The sequence below is a fragment of the Drosophila guanche genome, unplaced genomic scaffold (assembly GCF_900245975.1).
Source record: "Drosophila guanche unplaced genomic scaffold, DGUA_6, whole genome shotgun sequence".
NCBI lineage: Eukaryota > Metazoa > Arthropoda > Insecta > Diptera > Drosophilidae > Drosophila > Drosophila guanche.
Genome location: NW_022995749.1, coordinates 5,733,585 through 5,760,416, shown reverse-complemented (window position 1 = coordinate 5,760,416; position 26,832 = coordinate 5,733,585). Strand labels below are relative to the sequence as shown.

The following is a 26,832-nucleotide window of genomic DNA, read 5'->3' as shown; positions in this document are numbered from 1 at the left end:
TATCTAAACAAAAAATCTTTAAATTGATCTAGCAAAACCTTTTAGCATATTTTGTGCGATTTGGCAGGCGATCAACGCACTAGGCCAGGCCAGGCCAGGCCAGGCAGTCCGGCAGGCAGGTCCAGTGCAGTTTTTCCATGAGCCGCTAAAAGAGTTGTTTCCTTGTACCCCAACGGCCTGCTCACATTTTGATATCAACTTTTCTTTTGGCAACATAAGATAGCGGACTATCTCCCTCCCCCCCCCTTTTTGCATCTATAAGACCGACCGACGCCCCATTAAAAACTGCCAAAGCCATAGTCATAAACATCTAAGCTATCAAATTACAGAACGATTTGTTAGATGCCGCGCAACCGATGCAAATAAGCAGAAAAAAAAGAGAACTCCAACCCAAACCCCAAACGGAAAGGGGCAAAAAGATGGAAAGCAAAACAAGGCAGTTGCTAATGGATTGCCGTGGCCCAGAGAACGAGCCTGGAACGAAGCGGAGGGAAGCCTGGCACACTGGCACCCAGGAACTCTGGCAGAGCTCTGAACTCTAATAGCTCATAGCATGAGGTAAAGCTGTAGAACGACGACGACGCAGCATGTCGGCCAGACTCTGGCCGATATCTTTGTTATAAATCTGTGAACCCCGAGATCAACATGGTCTTTGGGGTACGTTCTACGGGATGGCATGCTGCGTTTGTTGCTGGTGTTGCAGGGTTCTTCTGCTTTCTCGTAAAAAGCTCGTTTGTTGCCTTTTGGCACGCGCAAAGCAGCAAAGCAGCAAAGCAGCCCCCCAAAAGGTTAAGCTGTCCAGCTTAACCTGACCAACAAACGGCCACAGAACTTAGCGAAAGAAAAAGCTTCCAGAGAGGAGCCCATCATAAACGATTGATGGAGGCAATATTACAACTTTATAACCCATCGACTGTGACTACAACTTGTACTGCCTCATCCCAGCAGACTTGTCTTGATCATAAATGTCTCACAGAGCTGCCAAATGCTGTTCAATCTCTAAAGCTGTCAACCAACCAACATCACAGAGGAGAAGCGGGCGGCGGAGTGCCCGCAAATGACATCATTTGCATGCTGCCACTGCCCCCAAAACCTGTGCCGCCTCACCGCCTCATGCGCCAAAGTGAGCCATTAACAGTGCTTTACAGCTTCAGCGGAGACTCTGAGCCACGTCAGGGAGCTAAAGTCAAAGCCAGAGCCAGGCCCAGTGCCTCAGCCTCAGCCTCAGAGACAGCCTCTCTCTGTTTAATTGTTGTCTGGGTTTCAGGCCAAAATCAATAGTTGTTTGTTCCGCCTGCTGCGAAAGCCCATGGCTCGTAAATAAATTGTTTCCTATGACTGAGAGCCAGCTTTTTTTTATGGCATAGACAAAAGCGGCCGTTTGTAGATTTTTCTTCTCTTTTTTTTTTTTTTGACTTTTATGGCTACTGGTGGTGGTGCCACAGAGTGGTGCTGGCTCCGCCATTCAACGAAACGAAATACATCCAACCAAACAGCCATCGATCCATCCATCCATTCAGGCTGCCAGTCAAAAGTCACCTTTTACGCATGGAACCTCGCTCGAGGCGAGATCCGACTTGAAACTGTAAAGATCTCTCTCTCTCTCTCTCTCTCTCTCTCTCTCTGCGTTGCAGTCACAGGGGAAATGGGAGAGCGAGAGAGAGTTTTCGGTTGAGTGCATTTCGAAATTCGAAAAATGCAGTAAAAGTAGGGGAAAGACGGAAGCGAGAGAGAGAGTATGTGTGTGAGAGAGAGAGAGAGGGAGCTGCGGTGGTGAATTTCCCAAGCCACTGTGGTGAAGAGCAATGATCGGGACGGCATTGGAGGCTGATCTCGAATTCAAATTTGAATCGAAATGCAGTTTGATTGGAATTCTGGTTGGGGTTTTGAGTGAAATATTGTTGGGAAGAAATCAAAGTAAAAGTTTTAGGATCATTTGGTAAAAAGTGAGAATTAAAGTAGAAGTATTTATCGCTGTGGAAAATAATTTAAAAACTATAAAGAAATCTATAATCAAGTTTAAATTATTACAGAAATATTAACAAAGTTTTTAATCTCATTAAACTCAAGAATTATTCTATTTTTGGTTTATTAATATGAATATCTACTCCAAATCAGCTCCAACTTGTTTCGAAAATCTATAAATGGCTTTCAAAAATAATAAAAAATAATATCATAAAGACTTTTTGTTTCAAAATAGACAGAAATGTACATATTATTGGCAAATAATTGTATTTGTTCTATCAAAAAGAGGCTTGACAAGAAGGTTAGTTACATTTTTGGAATATTTTGATCAAAAAGAATCAATTTCCTGACGAATTTCGGATATGTCAATGGCCTTCCAGTCTTCATAAACCACATTAAAAACTCATTCTCCCTCTTCGCACCCCCAGCAAATATTCCCTGAGTACTCCATGCCACAATTCACTTTCATTGAGCGTCCCCTAAGTAGCGCCAGTGCTGGCGCCGTTCGTCAATGGGTTGCTGTCCGTTGAAATATGATCGCCCACATAATCAAGCCTAATCTGCGACTAACCCCAACGCAGCTGCAGCAGTATGGAGCATGTATTTCACGCCATTAAATTAGCCAAAGAATGCGGAATGGAAAATCCCAAACTCAAACCCAAAGAAATAAAACTGCAACTAGTTTTCGCAGAGCAATACAAAACGTGAATGCGACTCCTGAAGCGGCAGCCACAGCCAGAGCCAAAGCAACCAGCGACAGCCATGGACTACGATTCACTTTGTTTAATGGTCAGTCTTTGCTTTGGGTTTGCTGTGGAGAAGTCTCTCATTTTTTGCCCTCAGCTACTTACAGACAATCAGCAAAACGGACAGAGCTGCTCGAGATGGAGCTGCAATAATTTCACTCTGCTGTTATCCAGCATTAGAATTTGTCTCTGCTGTGCGCTGCAATGGCAACGGCAGCGGCCCCGTGGCCGCCGTCGGCACTGCGCACGCGCCACGGTTACAGGAGGGGTGCGAGAACGGGAATTGCAACTGCAACCGAAATGAGACCGGGACTAGAATTCTGTTTTTGTGTTGATTGGTATATTTGAGTGGTTAAGGGGTATGTTGGGTTTTTAGGGAGATATGCAACAGAGGGGAGGATTTTGTGGTGCAGTAAGGGATCTCTGGTGCTGGAACAGGGACGCGCTTGAGCGCTTAGAGCTTGTAGAATATAAAAGAGAGCATAACAATTGTTGGCTCATGGATTAATGGGATGCTTAGGCATATTTTGATATTTTTGGATAATTTTTAAACATTTTTCCAAGTTTTTTAAACTGGAAAATGCCTGTGACATCTCATTTCTTTTATTTTATTTTCCCTCTCAAATTCCCCTGCCTTATCCCCCGTAGAGGGTAACTCCCATTCGTAATTGCATACATCAAACACCATTTGTGCATCCACTCCAAGTGCCATTTGGCATTGCATGAGAAGATGCAGGCAGGGCAGTAGCCATTCATTCATTCATTCAGTCTGAATGTTTCTTTTTTCGTGTTGCTGTTTGTTGTGTGCGCTTTGTCGCCGGCGGTAAAATGATGCTCAAAAGTGTTAATCAGGAAACTGTTGCGGAAAAACTGAAACTAACTCTGCACAGACCCCTTCTACCTAGAGTTAGAGATGTTCAGACACAGAACCCTCCTACCTAGAGCTAGAGATGCAGGCAGATGCACTCCCGCTTCTTCCTAGAGCCACAGATTCCACACCTCCTGCTCCCCAAGAGCTGGAGCTATAGACCCTTATAATGGCTCTACTTATGAGAATGGCGTCTGCCTTACTTAACACTAACTTGTTGATTACCGACGTGGAATTGCTTCCCCTTTAGAGAGAGAGTTTTGCTTCCTCTCTGACTGATAGAGGGACCAGAAGTTACTTTCAATTGTGTATAAAACAGTGTCTGTGGGAGAACAGGAATTATAAGCCCATTATCAGATTTATTGCCAGACTACTGTTTCAACGCCCACCCCATTAAAATGGGTAATGGCTTGGATGATCATAAATCAGGATCAAATGGTGTATAATCGAGCAACAGAGAGAGCTACACAGAGAGAGAGAGAGAGAGGGAGGGAGACACTAACAATTCAATTCAGATGACAGTTTTACAGCTACAGCAACATGGCCAAAGGGGTCCAAAGAAAAGCAGAGAGAAACCCCACCCCAACAGACGATCTACCCGCCGATCTATAGGCGACACACTAAACTAGTTGGATTTCAATTAACAATAAAATTGAATCATAAATTGGGGACAAAAGGGCCACACACAAACCCGCAGGCCACAGAGAACCCAAAACCAGTGACGATTGTTATGATCGGTGGAGCACAAACAACATCATCGATCGATGGCTTGGTCGCTGGTGGTCCAGCAAGAAAATTAAGTCAAGATAAACCAGCGACAACAAGCGAGTTGAGGAGGAAGCGTTAGAAGAAATTGAATTATCAATGCGACAAGGAAGGAACGTGGTGGCGGGGACTGATCGTCTGAATGTCGCTAAAGTTGTAACGATCGTTGGAAGCGACACCTAGACAGCGCCGCACCATGCCATGCCCCAATGTGTGTGGCATACTTTAAAATGTCACATAAACTTGAACGCTGATTAGCACAACAAAGTCGGTGGTGCATAACGAATGCTCTGGCAGCAGGTTGGGGCCACCGATGGTGTATTTAAGGCTTAAGTTCTCTCCACAGCGAGTGTATCTCATAGATATATAGATACATATGCATATAAATCAGCAGAGCCCAAAGAGCAAAGCTCCACTCTCTGGTCTGCTCTATTGTCTACACCATTGTGCGTCAGCAGACATCATTTTGGTGGCATTAACTCATTTGATTTAAGTAGCAGGCAGTGCCAGAGGAGAGCCATCTGTCGAGGTTATGACAATACTTTGGACGACACTTTAGTCGGTCGCTTTAGTTGATGTGGTGTGGAGAGTCGTTCGTGTTGGGGGGTCGTCCGTTGAACGCTACTAAAAGAGACCTCCCAATGTGGGGAAATTTTGGGTTTAGAAATGAGGGAGTTGGCAGTGGAGTATAAGAAATGAGCAGAAGAGGTCTAGAATATTTGTAGGAGGTGCTAATAGGAATGTAAGGAAGGGTTTGATTAGTGCTACAAATTGGAAAAGGATACCGAAATACCCAAGACAACCTCAAGCAATCATTAGGTTTGCATCAAAATCTAACGAATATATTTACCGATCTCACAGCAAAAATACCCAAAATGATTGTCTGCACAATTGAGGAAGTTTTTAGCGCTTTCGACCACCTAAAGCCAGACAAAGTTGGTATTCATTTTTAATTGATCAATTATGTTTGGTTGCAACAACAACAACGGCAGTAACCCATGGACTACTAGTAGGAATTGCTGTAGGAAACCACAGCCCCAAAACCGGGGGAAAAAGTGGCACAGCTTAAGGAAAACATAACGCCATGTAGTACCCGCCTGTAGTTGGCCTGACTGCCTGCCTGCCTGTTGCCTGCTGCCTGCTGCCTGCCTGCTGATCATAATCGCAACGATTTAAGTGATTGCCATACCACAAGCTGGAGAATGGGTATTGGGGTGTATCTCTGGGGTTGGCTTTGGGGTTGGGGAGTGGGTGGAGTAGCCGCAGCCAAGGCTAGGCATGAAATGCAAACGGTATAACGCTGCCTGACTGCCTGACTGCCTGCCTCCTGCACCTGTTGTGTGGCTGCGGCACAGGGTCTCGTCTCTCCTTCGTAGATCGCAGATGGCGGCAGCTTTTGTGTGGTGTGAAAAGGCATTTGTTGTTTGATGATGATCACGAACACGAAAGAATGAACGCAAATAGGCGGTGCATCATCTATTTTTTGTATTTAATTAAAAGTTATTAGCAGCCACAGTAGCCTTTTGCGTTGAATGGATAATCATTAAGGAACGCTTGAATATAATTGTAAAAGCTGGTGGCTGATCGGCGCCAATCAATCGGTTTTGGCTGATGATCTGATCGACATGTGTAGGAACCATTGGGACAACTCATTTGGGAGCAAAAATCTCATTGCAAATGCCAAACACGTACAAACGTCGAACAAGACGATCAACACCAGCAGCCAACGAGCATCAAAATGATCCTCAAGTGATCTCTCTCTGTCTCTCTCTCTGCTCTCTGATTAATTTCACTTGTCGGCTATGCCAGCAAAATTGTTTCAATTAATTTAGTGATTAATCCACGAACGTGATCGGTGTAACAAAAGCCCACAGCAGTAGCAGCAGATGGCAGAGCCAGAGTCCACCAACTGGGTCATAAAAAACCGCCAAAAGATTAAGTGTGCAGGCTAAGTGGCGTTCCGCGTTGCGTTTATAACTCATTCAGAGCAGAGAGACGAGGAGAATTACCCTAGAATGTGTAGCTAGATGACCCAATTTCCTCTTTTGATTCCTTTGGCCATAAAAATCGAAACTTAATTTGGTGTTAATGCTGACTCTGACTCTGACTCCGCTGCCGGCACACAAAGAGTCCAGAATGTAGTCACAAAAGGCGCTGCATATTCTTTTTTTTTTTTTTTTTTGATTGGTATGCCATAAACGGGCATTGAGGAAATTATAAACGCATAAAAAAAAACGGCACAGGATCACAGAGAGCGCGAGAGGAGAGACGCTAAGCTTGGGGTCTTTTGGAGCAGAGTTTGAGGCTGTCTTTTGAGCAATCTTTGGGCGCTGTGGTCTTTGTAGCAGTCGGTCTCAGGTGCACACACCAGGGCAACGTTGTCATGCATATGCATTTGATTTATTAACCTTTCATAGCCATTCGTGTCGACAGCAACAACAACAAACGATGCAAAATTAATGCGCATTGAAACGCCAAACATGCAACACACACACACACACACACACACACACACACACACACACACACACACACACACACACAAGAGCCTTAAGACCTGCTCCACATCGAAGGAGCCACAGACAGACAGAGCAGCCACATAGTCCGATGGCTACCCGCAAAATCCTTTCATGTGCTTTTTCACTCGACATGTGTTTGATGCCAAAAACAGCACACAAAAATCTCTGAAGCTCCGGCAGCTTCAGGTTCTAAGCGTAGTGGCATGCCATGCCAGCGCACACCACACACCATGCAGCAGCATGCGGCATGCGGCATGCACCACGCATGCGCGACTGGCTGGCAGTTGGTGGTACAGTTATGTCAGCGACGTTTTTGGAAGGCCAAAAAATGCCAGACAAACTGGCACTGGCACGCAGATCCCAAAAGGTGGATTGGATGGCCCTCCCTCCCTCCCGCGCTGCTCACCCCTCCCCTCCCCTCCACGACCCTGTCTGACAGCATCTGGTAATTGCGGGGGATACAAGATCAAATACGGTAGCCTTTTGTGGATTGGATCGCGAATCTCGTAGCCACAGACAACAATAAATTTGCGTGCCAACACTTTTGTTGTTGTTGTTGTTGTTGCTGCTGTTTTTGTTGGGGTTCGGTTAAGGGTATGGGAACTATTTAATCAGCTTTAAGAAGGTGAACTGATCGTGGGAGATAAGTGGCAGAGAAGGAGGCCAAGATATATGATCTAAGGATCGCTTTAGTTGGAGGTGACTGAGTAAGGCATGGGAAGTGTAGAATTTGATGATGTTTTGGGATATTTGAAGCTGATTGAAGATGTAGAATATTGATGGGAGCTTGGATGCGATATGGATGTAAAAAGTGTTTGGAAAATACAGAAATTATAATAACAATGAGATATCAGGATACTTTGAGCAGATATTATTGATTCTGAAGTATATCTAACGACTTCCACTGTTAATAACTTGCTTTTTATGAGCAACAAAATGGGTTAACAGCTTAGGAATCACATTAAGTATGGTATTACGATTACTAGAGATTGAAACTTAGCGTTGTAAACTACATTAAAGCTTCTAAAATACCTCTGAAGACTTCGTTCTGTTGTACAAATACTTACATTTAAATGCGAGAAACAATCAAGGACTGAAACTCTTCATAACTGATCTGAAGTGTGAGCAGAAAACTCATATTGGAGAAAGAAGTTTCAGTGGGAATCATATAAGGTTTTTGGTATATTCAAATCTCGGTTCTTAAGTAAGTATTTATGGTGAAAATGAGAACAATATCCTGAGAAAAATATCCAAGCTTGATGCATAATTTAACATTTTTTATAATAAATATAACCAAAACCCATCGATAATGATATTTTAAGAGCATAATTGCGCAAATAGAAAACATTTTCGGCTTCCCATTTCCTCCTTAATTTCTCCTTTTAAGAGCATTCACCATTCGTTTCTGTTATCATTACTTTCCCGTTAACTTTTTTTTTGGCTGACTTATGCGAACGCATTTGCATTGTGTGTAACCTGCCCGACATGCATGTATATGCAGCAGCACCACCACCAACACACACCAGACACAACGTAAATGCTTAGGCAGCATGTAAAGCGAGATGCCGGCGTGTGTGGGAAATATTTGTTGTTGAGCCATCGACCGCCAGGCCATGGCCAGTAGCCAGGTGAGCCAACCAGGCAGTCAGCTAGTCAGCCAGATTGTTGTACTGAACAGAATGCCCTGCATGCCCCTCTACAAACTGCAGATCCAAGCCCCCGCTTTGGTCTACCAGGTGCAGTTATGATTTATGAGATATTTCTGACTCCTTCTGCCTTCTCCTTGGGGTTACAGCGCCCCTCCAGTACTCAGTTTCCCTGCCTCTCCAGGGCTTCTCCTGCTTCGGGTTACTCCCCATCCTCGCCTGGAATATGCTCCTTTGAGCTTTGAGGTGAGGCCTCGTATGTTTCCAACGGCGTAAATTATATCGGGCTTAGCATAAATCGTCAATTACAGCACATGATTATTATTAGGGATTATGTGGACGTTGGGGCAGGGCATCAATACAAGAAGAAAAACTTGGGACACGCCCGCGCCAAGCCCAATCCGGCCAGGGGTCTGTTTTTTGTATTTTAAACGCACTTTTAAGCGCCAGTTTTAGCCGTGTTTAAGCCACAATCTGCAGCAGCAGCAGAAGATGGGGAACTGCTTTTTAAATTATGGCCTAGACGGAGGATGGGCAAAGGCAACAGCGGTCCCTGTGCCCCAACCTTTTGGCTAGACTTGAAGCGGGAAACAAACACAGAGACTGCGGGTACTGCTCTGTGTGCTCTTGGGCGCTCTGCTGCTGGCTGCAAACAGTAGCCAGAACACAGAAACAAATCGTAGATCGTGTATCTAATATAATTAATACACCTTTCATTAGAGTTAGCTGCCGACGTACTCTCCACTCCCACAATCAATTCGAAATGCTCTGAAAGAGAATTTTCATTTTTTGGAATCTACAATTTTACGTAGATCTTGTTGCTCATAGATGATCTTCATGCAAACACACACACACACACACACACAATATAAATCAATCAGAGGCATACAAGTTCATTGACAGCTCGCACAGCTTGCATGGGGCCAAGGCAAGTCTCTACAGACTCAACATGATCCATGGATCCCATCCTCAGCTCTGTGCGCTGTGCGCTGTGCTGTCTGTTGGCCAAGCCAGGCCAGAGAAAAAAAAACCAAGCAACCAACCCGCCTGTCAAATTGCCGGACCACATTGTAAGTTATGATTAGCTCACGCGCTTAAAGATTTAAGACCGGAAATGCTAAGGAGAGTGAGACAGACGCAGAGATCTCTCTCGGTAGGAGCGTACAGCGCCCAATAATTCAAATTCGAATTCAGTTTTTTGAGTGATTTGAAATGTGATTTGAGTTCTGTTGAGGCCTGTGTCTTGAGGGCCCGTCTCTGCTTATTGGATTTTCATTCGTTTATTTTTCTTTCCCTCGGCCAGCACCCGCATAATATTTTTTCAGCCCACTCTGCCAGCCGTAACTCAACTCCGCAGATCGATGCTATGCATAGATTTTGTTTGCATAAATTATGGCAAATACAACTGCAGATGAACTAGAGTTGTTTTTAGCTCTCTTTTTTGTCAGTCTGCTCAAAAAAAAAATTAAAGAAAAGAAGTAAATATTTCTCATTGGCATATTTCGCATATAATTGGCTATAAAAATTCATGTTAATGTGCAATTAATCATATTAGCAATTAACTTTATGCTGTTTGCCTGGCTCTGCACGAGATCTCTTACTGTCTGTCTTTCTCTTTCTCTCTCTGGTTTCGTGTCTCCAAAAGCCGTTTGTAGCCTGGAGTTGGAGCTCTGGGAGCTGCGGACTCTGTTGGCTTTTTGAGCCAATTTTCCCCAATATTTATTTCTATGTTCGTAACGCTAACAACTTGGCTCGGTTTCGGTCAAATTGAAAACCCATACGGAAGCTTATACACAGCACAGGACACACAGACAGGAGCAGGAGCAGACAGCAGGCAGTTGGCTTCGGTTCTAGCTAGAAGTGCATAAAATTTAAGTATTATGACCATACACTGCCCCTGCTGCTGACTGCCTGCTGCTGTCTCTGCTTTGGTCTTTGGCTTTACGAGGTTGTAAACTGTTGAAACTATTCTAACCAACCAGGCTTGCTCCGCCTTCTACCATAGAGAGATCATGACTGGGGTTGGGGATGGGGTACCCCATCAATTAATCAGTCAAGCGTAACGCCATTTGGCACAAAACGGGGCCTCCAACCAGCCAACAAACTCACAATTGATACTCAATAATCGATAATTGTTTTTCGATTTTCGAGTTTCCCATTGTTTGGCAACTGGCAACCCTTTTTTTTATATTATTTTTCCACCAAGAAGAAACGTTAAACGATGCCATTGTCTTTCGGGGCGCACACAGCATGTGTCCCCCAGAGTGTCATTCATTAGACAGCCTTTCTTCTCTTCAATGTCTTCTCTACGACCACTGGCTACTGTTTATCATTTGGCATTTAAGTAGCTGGCAAGCCATTATTAATAACTGCTAACTTACTTAGCGCTGCATTGTGCCAGCTAATGAATCCCATTCCGCACGATTTTATTACAAGAATGAAGCGTAAAGAAGCGATTAAATATATTTTCTTTGGTTTTTGTGTTGGCTAGGAAAGAGAAGTTAAGACTTTGCTGCGCATAAATTTGACAATTTGTGACGAATTTTTAGTTGGATTGGAGACGGTAGTTATATTTGTGACAACTTTGAAACTGCGGCAAAAATATTTGTATAAATAGTTTGAAATATTTCCATGAAAAATAAATATAAAATGAATTAACTTTGACAAAAATCTGGTATAAATGTAATCGATATGAGAAATATTTGTACTTGAGAATAAAAAGATATTCTTGCAGATTTACTTTGTATTTAAAACTTAAGGGAGGATCTACTGTCTTCAATTGGATCGTTTATCCAAAGAGAGGCCTTAAGAGGCCTTAAGGCCTAATTAGACTAGGCAATTTTCTACATAAGCAAATACCATTAAACAGTGATCTAATGTAATAGATTTAATATTATAGTAAATTTATAACATAGATTCACCATCGGGAGAACCAAAAGAGCAGAAGTAGTGGTGCAATGGTTCCAGAATGGCTCAAAAAGTAACAGAAATAGGTGGAAATTCATAGGAAATGGTACTTCAAATCTTTGTTTTAAATGCAATCCAAAAACAATTTCGTGGAATACGCAGGGAAAGGGGTTTTCTATTGGTTTATAAATGACTTCAAAGTGATAAGTCACACAATACTTGTAAGAAATTATCATTATAGTAAACTGAAACTGTTTGCAAATGTTTAAATTCATTTCTGGATACATTTCTAGATATTTAAATTCAATTATACATGGAGCCAGCTCTGCCCCTGTGCCACTTTGGGTACACATTTTTGTGGCACTCCCACCCCTCATAATGATTTGTATGATTTTTAACGCTAGCCGCACAAAACTATGCAACAAACTGGGGCACAGACGACAGCTGGCTGAGCCATTTCCATTTTCATTCAACTCAATGGCATGAATATAGAACGAGAGCAGAGACCGAGCCACGGCACGCCACTCAATTACACAAATTTCACTTTCCAAGGGAAGGCCAGCCAGCAGCCCCAGGCAGCCGCCACTCAACAGCAAAAGCAGCAGCAGCAGCAGCAGCCCCTGTGCCCTCACAGCCCAGATCCCTGATCCCATATACCACTCCTCTCTTTCTCCGTCACTCTCTTTTGGTTGGGGGTTATACAATGTGTTTTTGTTCAGTTTTTGTATTTTGTTTATGCGGCATCCCGCCAGCCGCAAAAACACATTGAAGAGATCTGTTTTTCTGTGTATTTTCCAGCACTCGGGTACACGGGCTATGATGATGATGATGATGCTGCTGCTGATGGGGGAATGAATTCCGTTTCATTTGTGTTCCCTCATTTAATTGAAGAGATTTATTTTCGCAGGCGGGCAGGCATAGCCCAGCCAGCCCGCGTTTTCAGTTTTTCAGTTGCGATCGGACTGCGTGCCATTACAGATCGGAACAAACTACGGGCAAACTGACAATCAAACGGCAAACACAAGTGCTCTTAATATTTATTGAAAATTCCACAGCAGTTTTGAGTTTTGTTTATGCTACAAAAAAGAGCTGCAAAAGTGTGCCTGAGTATTTCAAGAATTTTAAGTGCAAACATTCCCCCCCCCCAGAAGCAAGAGAATTCTTCTGTTTCCCAATTGTGTTGTGTGTGTGTGGTGTGTGTTGAAACATTTACAATAATTTTCCGTGGAAAAAAAACGACACTTTTGTGTCGGACTACACGCGGACTATTTGGCAAGGCAGCTTTTCTTTTTGTTTTTTTCCTACGACTTTTCTTTTGGAGCAACGAAAACAACACATGTGAGGTAAGTTTTTAAAAATATATCCCGTACGTAAGCCCAAGCCCCCTGCCCCTATGCAGTGCATGTTTTGCTTTTGGTTTTGGATTTTATTTGTTGTAGTTTTTGCGTAATTGTGCAAATTATTTGTATGGTCTACTTTTTGATTGACCGTAACGTACAAACAGCAATTTGACTTTTCACCCAAAGGCCAAAAATCAGTAGAAACAAAAACATTCTATAGTAGTTTCAGTTGTAGTTTCTGTTTTGCCCCTCCATGGCTTGGCAGGCATCTGATTGGTGTCGTTTATCGCTCTGTCTGTCTGTCAGTCGTTCAATTATCACAGACTGACTGGCTGTACCCTATAGCTACTGTTTGGATAGATGGATAGATAGTTCCCCAGCGCACATAAATTTCTGGCACTGCGTTGTGTTATGGTTCTATGCCCATATTGAAAGCACCAGTGCCAGTGTTTTCCCATTCTAATTTATTAAGTTATTTATTTGTTTTTACAACAGAAAACAGAACTGAGAGCGGAGGAGAATCCGTGTACTAGGCATCATAATTTAGTTTTGCTGCCTGTCTGTTCGTTTGTTTTTTTTCCCATGAAATCTCTTTTCCATCTTTTCCATTTATTTCTCTGTTTATCAACATTTCATATGGGAACATTATGTGAACCAATGCAATATTTAGCCGCATAAACAAACATTTCAAACTTGTGCTACATATACGAAACGATGTACGTTCTATGTACATGTGTCTAGCTATATCTATATATATTTTTGTTGTATATATTCTTCTTATATCTGTTGAGCTTTACGATGGGCGGGCAACACGTTTCTCTACTTTTCCTGTTGCTTCTGGGCTTCTGTTTTGTTGCCTTTGGCAGTCACTCAATTTTTCTCTCATCTCTCATCTCATCCTATGCTCTGAGAGATCTGTTCCATTTCGATTGTACATATGTATGTAGTAATATTCTTGAATGATCATTAGGGTTAAGTTTGTTTAGCTAATTGTATGGCTGCTCGCTCCCTTATTGTTTCGATCTTGAATGGAAGTTTATAATGTAAAGATCTTAGGGAAAATTATTTGGAAATTACGAAGTATATAAAAGATTAATTTATGCCTAAAACTGAAACGAGAATGGTTTATGGGCACGTGCAGATTTTTCGTTTAAATATTTCCTGTAATCTTCAATCGAATTATTTGATATTTTGTATTAAAACGTGATGTAAATGAGATTTTCTGTGGGATTCAAGCGTTCAGGATTGAATAATGAGAGTAATATTATTGGAATTATATTGTTTCCGAATTTGATTATAATTATTGTGTCTTTAGCTCCGATTTCTTTGTTGTCCTTTTAATCTAAATATTTAATGTTATATTTCTTGCTTCAATCAAATGAGTTTTACATTAATTTCCATAAACTATATCGACCCTTCATCGATCTAGAACCTTTCGGCATTATGTACTTTGATCTACCATTTTTCCTGCTGCTCCTCAGCCTGCCCTGCCCCGCTGGCTGTCAGTCTCTCACCTTTTCGTTCTCGTGATGTCTTCAACCTTCGCGCTGTCACGTACTCTCGCTCGTACTGGAACCATTCAAAATTACAGACTCGTGCCGGTCGCCACAGCACCATATCTGTGGCATGAAGGGGGTTTGGGTTAACCAAGTGCGTCACACACAAACAGCGGCAAGTGGAAGTGGCAACCATTGGGTTTTTGAAGAGGCGGGTGAACCCATAAACTCAACCTATGGAAACAAATCTCTGATGGATTGTGTTGTGCTGTTGTATATTTATTTTGCACCGAAAAATTATTGCAAATATTTTGGCGTGTGTTTATTTGGGGAATTTTAGCCGGCCGCTGGACAGGAAATATACTAAGGAAAGTTTTGTTTGAATGGAGGTGAAGGTCAATCAGGCCATTCGGCAGGGGAAAACTTTTTCTGGCACTTTCTGGCAGTTTCCTGGAAATACCTCCAAGATTTTTCGGTTAACCCCTTCGTGTGCATTTTGTGCTCGTTTGCCTTCGGTTTTTCGTTGCTGATCGGTTTTTCGCTTGCATTAAGAATCAATTTTAGGTCTGTCGCGCCCTTCCGCCATTTCAGCGAGGAGAATAGGATAGGATGTCTGTGCAACACATGTGTGGCACGAGAACTTAGGTAGGGAATGAATAGCTGCCCCGGTCGAACGTTGATGATGATGATGTGCCCACATGTTGGATGGGTCTGCGTCTGCGACGGTGTCTGCGTCTGGGTCTGTTGCAGTCAACAATAGTAGTGCAACCCGAAACAATATTTGCCCTTGTGTCGTCGTCGTCGTCGTCGTCGCACTGGAGGCGTGGCCCGAGAGCGCCGGCGGGCGTGCAGAAGGCCACATAAAACAGGGACAACATCATAAGAACATTTGTGTTTTTGTTGCTTTTGTTGCTTTTAATTTCTTTAATTTTTTCGTTGCGCCGCCAGATGTGGGCTGTGGAAAAAGATGAGCATAGCCAGCCCTGCCAGACAGCAGCCGGAGCAGCAGCGGCAGAGGAGCTGAGAGACCAGCAACTGTGTCTGTTTTAATTAAGCGTCAGAGAGAGACAGAGCGACAGCACGGTACTGGACGGGGGTGGGAGACAGAGAGACGCACAGATCGGCGAGGCATATGTGAAAAATTAAGGCAAGGCAAGGCAAGGCGACCGTTGAAAGCGAAATGAAAGGCACACACACAAAAAAGATGCGGGAAGCTAAAGGCAACGACCAACAAAATAAAACTTGTAGAACAGCGAAGGGTGAGATCAAAGGGAACGAGGCTTTGGATACCCTGGAACTATTGGAGAAGATGAAAGAAAATATGAATGCTTTCGAATTGGATTTGGTATTAATTAGGAAATAAATTAATAATAATAATTTCCACAGAGATTTTTCAGCTTTTTCTAGGCATTAACGTTTCCTTCTCACCGCTTGCAAAAAGTTATCCCTTTCGCTCCCTATCCCAACCTTCTTTCTGCTACAGCATACCCTTCCTTTCCCTTCTGTGTATTACTGGGTATCGCAACAAAGTGCAGGCAGGCATTGGAAATATAACGGCAAAAGTGGAAGCCCACACACACAAACAACATACACACGCACCTAAGCACACGACAGAGAAGAGAATGAAGGCAGAGAGGAAGAGAGAGAGGGCCCACTAAATTGAGTTGTTCTGTCTCGACGCCGGCGCACTGAATAGGACAATGCGAGTGGGAGCGAGAGAGAGAGAGAGCGAATAGCGAGAGCGCGCGTAGGAGACAAGAGACAAGCGAGAGAGAGAAACCGTATGATCATTTGAGAATCGGAACTGAAATTGGCATTGGGCACAGATCCACACATCGTTTTTCAGTCCAACGGACTACGCAGCGGTATCTAGAACAGTCTTCGTTTTCGATTGCGATTGCGAGAGTCGGCTGTAAACGCGAAAAATACACAAAAATTACTTTTCCCCCTAGAGAAACGGAGATACTACGGACACAGTGAGAGAACGAACCGACGTGAGTGAGGGGGAGAACTGTGCAAAAAATAGAATACATGTAGATGGGGGGAGAGAACATTAAACAGTAGGCTCTGTGCTGTGCTGTGCCATTCAAATGTACATACATAAATGTATACATACAATACATAATGTACATGATGCAGCTGTAGGTGCCACACAGTCCCTGCATCCACCAGCCGCTGCACCTTGTTTTTGCATTTTATTGAGGGTACACCTTTTCATGTACAGTGCAACTTGGGCATAAGTGAAAGAACAAAAGTTATTGTGGTGAAAGTTTATTTCAGAATAGTTTCTTTATGCTTTTCTTAACTGAAGGAAGGATCAATTTAGATATTTTTTTAATTCGTTTCTTAATCAATAATGTGACGCTTTTTATGGGGTTTTGGATGTGTGTCATGGACCATCGTAAAGATCCGCAACAAAAATGAATACTTTCTCAAAGAAGTTTGACTTAAGAAATAAATTAAACTTCAACAAAAAGTCTTTCAAAAATATTAAAACAATTTCTTCCTGTACCATTTCTCGAACCAATCCAATTTTGCTGATAAATATATTTGGAAAACATATTATAAGAAACTTTGGATAATTTTGAGCCATTTAAACAGTCTTCAAAAGTTTTGTAATTCAACTTCGGAGAATTTGATGCTCAACCCTTCTAATACTCCTAAAGCCTTAAACAGTTTCTCTCTCTCCAGGAAGTACTGCCGCACCGGCACCTGGTACTTTACATAAAAAACTGTCTAAAAAAGCGCTTTCCCTTGCTGTCCCCAAAGCGGAATAAAAGCCCAGTCAAGATTTAATAGCCATTCATAAAAAAACGATAGTATTTGCCTGGCTGGCTGGCACTCTTTAATGTCCACTGACATAAAAAGCTATTTTCAAAATCGATAAAGTATTCAACGACAGTCGAAATAAAATGAAAAATCTCAACTTGTGAGCTCATTCCGAGGGAATGGGATGGACAATCGTTTGCAATTTACGAGAATGGCACGCGCTGGACCACAATCAGAGAACCAAAGAGAAGAGAGAGGAGAGCGGTATAGAGAGGATCGACTGGCGGGGGACAAGTTACCGGAAATGTGCGCGACATTTTAATTAAGTTCACCAAATGGAAATGGCCTTTAATCAAGTCAAGTCCAAAAAAAGCGCAGAGATTTATTCTTTGCAAATTCTTGAACAAATTAAAAAGAAGAAGAATATGTTTTTCCTATAGTTCAAAACGAGAACAGAAATTTTGCTTGTAAACAAAATTTGAAAGGAAATTCATTCAAACGTAGAAAACAGCAAACGGATGTGCCAGCGCATAGATACATTTCCCTTTCCGAGATGTATTTGCCTTTCCGCGATACATTAGGCTTTCCTTCCGCTTGGTTGCTGGCTAATTGGGTGAAAAGCTTGAATACATCTTCCAGGGATTATAGAACGATTGCCTAACGCTTGCGATGGGTCTTTAAACGATAATTCAATGATCTTTCAACACTCCAAAGAATGATCTTTCAGCGACCTTATAACTATATCTCTGCAAAACTAATCTCAGATCTAAGAATATTTGTTCAAAGATCTTTAAGTAATTTTCAATGATCAGAGAACGCTTTAGAAATCCCAGAACCAACCGAAATTAATCTTTAAACTGAAATATCTTTTAATATTCCAACAATTCCGTTTGAAAGTTTTATTAAAATCCTTTGCGCAACCCCAAACCAAACCAAAAGGCCATAAAATATGACTAAAAGCACATAAACCTCCCACACTAAAACATTAACCCTAGTATTTTGACCGCAAGTGTGTGTATGCCGCTCTGTTATGTTGCATGTAAAATACCTTAGCTCTAGCCGGAAATGAACATAAATCTAATCGAATGCATTCTTCCAGGTGTTGCAGCAGTCACATCAAACCGCCCGGCAGCTGCTGAATGATCTATGAACTTGTCTCTTGTATCTTGTATCTGGTATCTTGTATCTGTGTGTGTGTGTGTACGCCCACGATTTTGGGGGGAACTCTCATTTGGTGACAAGATGGCTGCCATAAATCCATCAACTCACTGAGTAAATCACACCCCACAAGCCAAAACAATAATTAAAAGGCATATAAATACGATATATAGAACGAGGAGTAGTATTTCCGTTACGAATCGACAAAAGGTGGATCCATCAAGTAAAGGAGGATCATCATCATCGAGAGATAGAGAGAGGAAAGCGATCACTTCAAAGAAGGCGCCAAAAACACATGTTGTGTGGTGCCCCCTAAAGAGACGGAAAAAACTGTTGCTGTATCCATAATAAATTAGAGAGAACTTAGAAGATCACTGATCTGCTTCCGCACAGAGAGATAGAGAGAGAGAGAGCACAGATCAGATCAAATGCTGTAGGAACCCCAAGCTAAAGTGGATTTCCGGTGAATAAAAAACCAACACAAGGGAAAACACATGCGACAAACTCCATCAGAAACGGAGTTGCAGTTGCAGTTGCAGTTGTCTGCCAGCGCCTACCCCTTGGCTGCTGCGAGTGGCACTTACGAGGGGTGCACGCACGATACAAAAAGTTACAAAAATAAATATGCTAAAAATGGACATGTGCAGTGGCTGGAGTGGCATCAACAACAGAAGCAACAGTGGCAGACGACAACACAACAGTCGCTCGAAGATCATGTTGAGGGAAAGACTTGTCTGGGTTGTGCTGCTCTCTCTGGTGCTCATGACACCGCCACAAATCCACGCTAGACGCTCACCTGCCAGCTCTCAAGAGCTGCTCAAGGACTACAATAATGTGGGAGCTAGCAATCGACAGAGAAGTGCACCAACATCAAACCAACCAGCACCAAATAATCCATCAGAAATCAGCAATCCAACGGAGGAAAACAATGGCGAGGATGATGACAAATCCACAGTGGCTGAGGCAAGCCCCAAGGCGACACAAAAGCGACCCTACTGGAAGAATCTCAACAAAATGGTTTCGCTGCAGACCAAGCCATCTGGTTCGCTGTTAACTCTGAGCTGTCCCGCGCTGGGCAGCCCTGAACTGAAGCTCACATGGTACCGCAACGACACAAGCGAGTGGTCTCGGAATTACGGCAGTCTCAAGAAGATACGTTGGACCCTCACCATGGAGGATCTAGTGCCCGACGACTCGGGCATTTACACCTGCCAAGTGTGCAATGATCTGGGCTGCATCAGTCATGCCACAAAGTTGATAGTCAGCGATCGAGTGAATCACAAGCCCATACTGATGACGGGTCCCGGGAATCTAACGCTCCTGATCAATGGCAGCGGACACATGAACTGCAAATATCTATCGGATTTGACGAGCAAAAAGGCGTGGATATTTGTGCCCTGCCAAGGTGTGACAAATTGCTCGAATAATCGCACCATTGTGGCACACGATTTGGATCGTTTGGATTTCGTCAACGTCACCATGGAGCAGGAGGGCTGGTACACGTGCGTCGAGAGCAACAGCTTGGGGCAATCGAATAGCACCGCGTATCTGCGTGTGGTGCGAAGTTTGCATCTGCTGGAGGCGGGCATGCCCAGTTTCTTCATGCGCAGCAATGGCATGGTGGCCAGTGTCATTGTGACTTTTCTGCTCCTCCTCGTGTGCTCCTTTTTTGTCTACTATGCCGTGCGCAAGATGAAGCACGAGAAGCTGCTCAAGCAACGCATCGAAACGGTGCATCAGTGGACCAAAAAGGTGATCATCTTCAAGCCCGAAGGTGGCGGCGATTCCAGCGGTTCCATGGATACCATGATTATGCCTGTGGTTAAGATACAAAAGCAACGCACGACTGTGCTGCAAAGTGGCAACGAACCGGCGCCTTTCAACGAATATGAATTCCCGCTGGACTCCAACTGGGAGCTGTCACGTGGACAACTCGTACTGGGCGCCACTCTGGGTGAGGGCGCCTTTGGTCGCGTTGTCATGGCAGAGGTCAACGGTGCCATTGTGGCCGTTAAAATGGTCAAGGAAGGACACACCGATGATGATATTGCCAGCTTGGTGCGTGAAATGGAAGTGATGAAGATCATTGGACGCCACATCAACATTATCAATCTGCTGGGCTGCTGCAGTCAAAGTGGCCCACTCTATGTCATTGTCGAGTATGCACCGCATGGCAATCTAAAGGATTTCCTCTACAAGAATCGTCCGTTTGGACGGGAGCAGGCGGACAGCTCACAGCCACCGCCATCCCCACCCGCGCACATAATCACGGAAAAGGATTTGATCAAGTTTGCCCATCAAATTGCACGTGGCATGGACTACCTAGCCTCGCGGCGTTGCATTCACCGCGATCTGGCCGCACGCAATGTACTCGTCAGCGATGATTATGTGCTAAAGATTGCGGACTTTGGTCTGGCCAGGGACATACAGAGCACGGAATATTATCGGAAGAACACCAATGGACGGCTGCCCATCAAGTGGATGGCGCCGGAATCGCTGCAGGAGAAGTTCTACGACTCAAAGAGCGATGTGTGGTCCTACGGCATATTGTTGTGGGAAATTATGACCTTTGGGGCACAGCCCTATCCCACCATTATGTCTGCGGAAGAGCTCTATAGTTATTTGATGTCTGGGCAGAGGATGGAAAAGCCCGCCAAATGCTCGATGAACATTTACATTCTGATGCGACAATGTTGGCATTTCAATGCCGACGATCGGCCGCCCTTTACGGAGATTGTGGAGTACATGGACAAGCTGCTGCAAGCCAAAGAGGATTATCTCGATGTGGATATAGCGAATTTGGATACGCCACCCTCGACCAGCGATGAGGAGGAAGATGAATCGGATGCTGAGCAAATGTTGCGATATCATTATGTTAAGAGATCACCAAATGATCATTAGCAACTTTGAAACTGAATCTTTAACTTGAAAAACGATTTTGAAACGATCTATTGTACATATCTCGCCTATAAGTCTGTAAATCTATTTAGAAACAAACGCAACCCAAAATTGAACCAAAAAGCAACACGAATTTATTATTAGTATTAGTTGATAGCCTAACTTAACGATAAACCTTATTATATATTATATTATATATTTGCATAAGGGGACATGCAGCAGTGCCCCTCGGCTTAGCACCTTAAGTTTTAATCTTTAAGCTATCGGTTGTATTTTTTTTTGTGTTTGAATTTCTGTATTCTCTGTACTGATCTTTGTAGTATTCTCTGCAGTTTTTATACTCGCTAAATGATAAATGTAAACGCGCTTCGGCGCATGCTCCCCCCACTTCCCCCGAAAAAAAGTGCCTTATGAAACAATAAATGTTGTACGTATCTGTATCTGTAGCTATATTTGTATCTGTATCTATGCAGACAGCAAGATCATGACGTCTCAATTTGGGGAAAATCTGTGAAAAAAAAAATAACACTCGATTTGAACCGCACGAGGCACGCGCGTCACTAAACGGAAAAATGATGAATGGAACGGCCTGCGGTCCACTCTTTTTTTTTTTTTCTTTTGTACCCCCTTACCACTCTCTGTGCCGCTGCCTGTTGCCGAGGTGTGGATGGGGTCGGTCTTTTGGGGTCTTGTGTCTGGGGGTCGGCAGCGTCGGCGGCGGCTCGTTTGTTGACGCGCTAAATGCCAAGAGCGTCGTCGGAGTCCGCTGCCTGCCTGCCTGCCTGGCGATGCAATTAGACGATAATACGAGCTGAGACTTTGGCCACAAGAAATACATAAATGTAGATAGATATATAAGTTTATAAAGTATTGTAATTGCGTCGAGATTTGTGGCGACTTTGCTTTGGTGGGGGAGCAAAAACCTATTTGCAAAGCCGTCTGCCGGCAGGCAAGTGTTGGCCGAGTTACCAAAAAGATTGCAACATTGTCTGGATATGAGGTATGAACAAACTTTGGGGCATATTTAAATGGTAGACACATTAATGTACAGGTTCTCCTAAATGGTTACAGCTAAAGTTCAGAGGGCAATGGCTGTGATTACGAGTGCTAAATGGATGTCGGATATAAAGGGGTTTTGATAGTTATTTTTATGGGAATGATTTGTTGGACTATTTATTATTTTTAGTATTATTTGGGAATGGGCAATGCAGGGAAATGTTGGGGAATTTGTGGATTTTCCATTTGATATTTCACGTTTTTTTTCGCTTAGAAAATATAATATAATTTTGGCATAGATATTAGGTATTTAAGAGCTGTTTTTGCTGATCTTTCTCTAACTTTATGAGCCTCAAAAGTGTCTTCAAAGGCGTCTAATAAATACAGTTTTTGAACCTAAAAATATTCCATTTAATTTTGCTCCAAAATATATCTTAAAACAATTTTTTTTCTATTTATTTTTGCGATTTAAATATTTTTTTACATTTTCACTATTTTTTTTCTCCACTTTTCTTTAAAAGCTTTAGATCAAAATTATTGAGAATAAACCCTACATAACACTTCCTCTAGCACACCCCAATTAAAACTCCAACCATAACGAATTATTCAACAACAAAAACTTTACCCCTGGCAGCTTCCATCTAGCTTGGACATTTATTTTCCATATGACCCACTGGATTACACGACACAATTTTCATCGCTTTCCATGTGGCTATCCATTAATTATGCAGCATTAGACGACAGACAATCGACCCAGCGAAGATCGCCAACGCACAAAACATGAGATACATCAGATGATGATGGCTCTCCCTTGGCTGGCCGACTGACTGTTCCAATGATTAATCTCAATATCTTTTGTGTCTTAGGCACACGCTAAACTGCATTTTTCGATAATTTATCAATTTCTTTCGAATGTTTTTGTTTCATTTTTATTGTCTTGTGATGAGGCCCCTCTCAAAAAATTTGTTTTGTCTGTTTATTAATTAGGGCCCCGACGTAGGCTGGTGATATGTGGGCGTGCCGGCTCCTCCTAATGATCGGAAGTTTGACACGTGGATCAAATGCGTGGGTCGGGCACTGACCACAGAAAAACGTGGGCTGCTAGAGCAGACCCCTGCTAGAGACCCCTGCAATTATTGCGTGAATATGTTAATTGAAATTTGTTCAGCGCAGAGGGAAGAAAAACAACAACAACAACAAAACATTTCACCAGCCGCCTAATCGAGCGGGCAGCTACCGGCTAGGAAGTCGCCTATGGATCGTCTGATCTGTACAAAATATGCGGGCCACTTGCCCAGCAGTTCGGCAGCGAAAAACTACACGGAAAAAAATATATTTTAGGGTTTTAAAAATAAATTTGTAATTAGAATTGAAACTTATTTTTAAAGCAATTTTTTTTAGCCAAAGCAGAGCCACTTTTTGTGTGCTTGCAAAACCTTAAATAAATTTCTAACTAATTTATCTTCAAGTGTATTTACCATCCACGTTCAGGCCCATTGCTCTATGGAGATCGATCGTTGCCTGGGTCTGTCGCCCTGTCTATCGTCTTGTCAGACGTCTGGTCTGCTGCGGTCTGCAATCTCCTTTGGCCTGTCCCGAGTGATCAATTAATTTTTGGCCAAAGTTGGCTATTAATTTGCATGCACTTTTTGTTGTGTGTTTGTCCAACGTTGGCCTGGCGATCCGCTCGCTGGACAACAGCACAGGTTGCTGTCTGCTGCTGGCAGCCTTCTAGCTTTCGGACCATTTGAAATCATTTTAAAAGTCTACAAATTGCCTGTCTATTGCCTGATCGACTGGCTCGATCGCGGCCAAGCCAAAAGCCAGTCCTCAGTCAGTCAGTCTGTCGATTGCACAGCTCGAATTTGACCTCGTCTTTGTGGCTTTGCTTGGTTTTTAGTTTGGAAAGACCTGAGAGATTGACTGGCTGACAAGTGTCTTTATACACCAAATAAATGCCAGAGAAATGTGCGAAGCAAGTGGAGAATTTGTAAGGCATTTATTATGCTCAAACATTTGTTTGGCAATCATTTCTGACAAAAATATTCGCTACAAAAATCCAATTTAAAAATTGCCACTCATCTCTGCCGCTCTCTGCCGCTGCACCGGAAATAATAAATTAATAATAATTCAAATTGCTTATTTAAATCCAGGCATTTGTTGCTATTATCTGCTGTCAGATGATTCAGTTCTTGGCGGCACACCTGTCGCCGGGCAGGTTGATTCATAAGTGGATGCTGTGAATACTTTTCAGCGGAACTAAAACTAAACAATTGTTGGGCAGAGCTCATCCGAATGAGTAATCTTTGAGTGTAAAACAAATGCAAATTGTACGCTCTTTTTTTCATTCATAAAAACAACGAAACGACAAACTGTAAACAAGTAAACACAGCCAGCAAAAGTTTCATAACAAAATCCAATCCAAAATCCATTAACCGGTTTGGCAATTCTTTTGGGCTACATTTTGACGAAGTTTTCGGAGTTTTTTGTTGCCTTTTTTACTACTTTGAACAAAATGCAAATTCAAGCAAACATTTTATGCAGGCCGTGTGTGGGCAGCGACTGCGCCTGATATTTTATGAATGAAAACTCAGAGTCGAACGAATGAGTAGACTGGAGTGGAGTGGAGGTGACAACATGCCGCCGAATAAGTTGATGCAGCAGCCACAGCAGCCACAGCAGCCGGAGCAGCGGATGTGCCTAATTAACATTGCTGATTACATTTTAGTGTGTTATTAATTAGAAATATATACGATACATTCATTCATTCATTCATTCATATGCATATAAATCCATACATGTAAACGAACGAAAGGCAGATGAGCAAAATTGTAATTCATTTGCCACGCTCTCACTGCCTCTCGCTCACTCCGCTTTCCCTCTCTGTGCTGCGCTTTCATGGTCCATGGCCAATGCATCTGTCGGATTTGTGAAATCATTTTTCGTTGAGTTGCACTAAATTATATGTACCTGGAGAGGAGAGATTGTTGTGGTGCAAGCCTTGGGGGCAATGGGTATGCCCTGCAGCAGGTAAACAGAATATTTAGAGGATGATTTTTAATGCAGTTTTAGATGGTTTTGGAAGGTTTTTAGACATTTAGTAGAAGTTAAAATAAATTTTTTTTATTGAATTTTGAGCACAAGAACTACTGCAATTAAATTCATAAACTGATATACAAATCGGAATACATTTTTGAATAACTTTAGCATATTTATTCTACCCCTTACTCCTTTTAAAAATGTCCCCCTACAGCTAATCCTTCTGCACCCATGGACCCTATAATTTTTACCCTACTCACAATCATTTCATTTAGCCAATTTCTTGCCCCCAAGCCTTCAACGGTTGCCCCCACCTGGGTGCCGTTGCCTTTTCTGCTACTGTTAAACGCAAAATTTATGAACAATTTTTAAAAGAAGTCACGCGTTAAATGTACGACATGAACTCACGCGACATTCCCTGCAAAGAGGGGGGTGTCCCTCGTACTGTTCCTCCTCCTCCTTCTCCTTCCCCTTGGCAGATGATTTCGTTAACGCATTTGGGGGCTCCTTCGGCGCACACAGTCTCAACCTGGTTTTGGCCTTTTGTATGGCCCCCATGTAATATATTTTATTAACAATAAAATGTTAAGTGCCACAAGCCGCGTTGCGATGCGATGCAGAGGATCGGCTTGGATCGGATCAGGCCACCACAGGCCACAGATCACACAGGGGACCCCTCCAGCAGCAGTTGTGTAAGAAGTGTGTGTGTCTGGAGCCTTCATGCTGCGACCAGGCAGGCTACTGTGCAGACCAAAAAAAAAAAAGGAGGCAGCAGCAAAAGAAGCTGAAAAGAAGATAAACTGCGTGCGCACATATAATCGCGCCATGAATCAAAATCACACCAGTTGGCTATATATAGATATCCGGCTAGCAAAAACACCAACCACACAGTTACAGATACAGATACAGATACATCTGTACTGTTGCAGTTGCAGTTGCAACGTGCAAAAGCTAACGAGGGCAAAGCTCGTAAGAGGACATCGCCGCCAAAAGTTCTACTCGCTTTGGCCTTTTGTCTGTGTGTGTGCCACTTGCCACCTGTGCGAACTCTGTAGATCAGAGCACAGAAAGATAGAACAGAGAACTATGCAAATTCCCAAACAAATAAGAGAGAGAGAGAGAGAGAGGGGCTTTTGGTTAACCGAAGCTGCAAATGCACTTAGCGTAGAGCTTTGCAAAGTTAACGGAAAATAATTTGTAGTTGGAATATCAAAGAACAGTTGCATGTTCCACTTAGTTACATTATTTTAGAAGATTTTTGGCAATGTTTTAGTTAACTTATGATCCGTGATATTACCGAAATTTACCTTTTACATTTTTCTTGGATTGTTATGTATTTTTTCCTCAGTCTTTTCCTAAGACTCCTTTGGAGTAAAAATTCTAATAAAATCACACTCGAAACTGTGCACAAAATTATGAAATAAAAGTAAAAGTAAACAACAAAAGTATCAAATAAATTATGTAAAATATATATTATACATCCAAAGGGTTAATTATTTTTTTCTTGTGTCTAAAATGCGTTAAAGTTGCTCGGAAGTTGGTGTCAACTTAAAACTTTAATTCGTACACTTTCAGAACATGCTGTGCAGTGTTTTAAGCTGTTTTTAAAATATTACTTTCAGCTTAAACTTTATTTATTCTAAACACACAAACTTAGACTTCACATAACTCTCAACGTTGAATTCAAATTAAATCAAAATACCCGCTGCTAGGGTATGCC

General features: G+C 42.7%; 1 protein-coding gene across 2 annotated transcripts; it reads left to right on the top strand.

Moving 5' to 3' along the window:
• Positions 1–12,374: 12,374 nt before the first annotated feature.
• LOC117585315 (fibroblast growth factor receptor homolog 1) lies at positions 12,375–21,529 on the top strand. 2 transcript variants are annotated; one of them, XM_034274744.1, is made up of 2 exons: positions 12,375–12,759; positions 18,121–21,529. In XM_034274744.1, the coding sequence occupies exon 2, from the start codon at positions 18,804–18,806 to the stop codon at positions 21,078–21,080; it is 2,277 nt and encodes a 758-aa protein (XP_034130635.1). In that variant the 5' UTR covers positions 12,375–12,759; positions 18,121–18,803; the 3' UTR covers positions 21,081–21,529. The 2 variants fall into 2 exon arrangements, with proteins under 2 accessions (XP_034130635.1, XP_034130636.1); XM_034274745.1 differs by lacking the exon at positions 12,375–12,759 and adding an exon at positions 16,109–16,246.
• Positions 21,530–26,832: the final 5,303 nt, after the last annotated feature.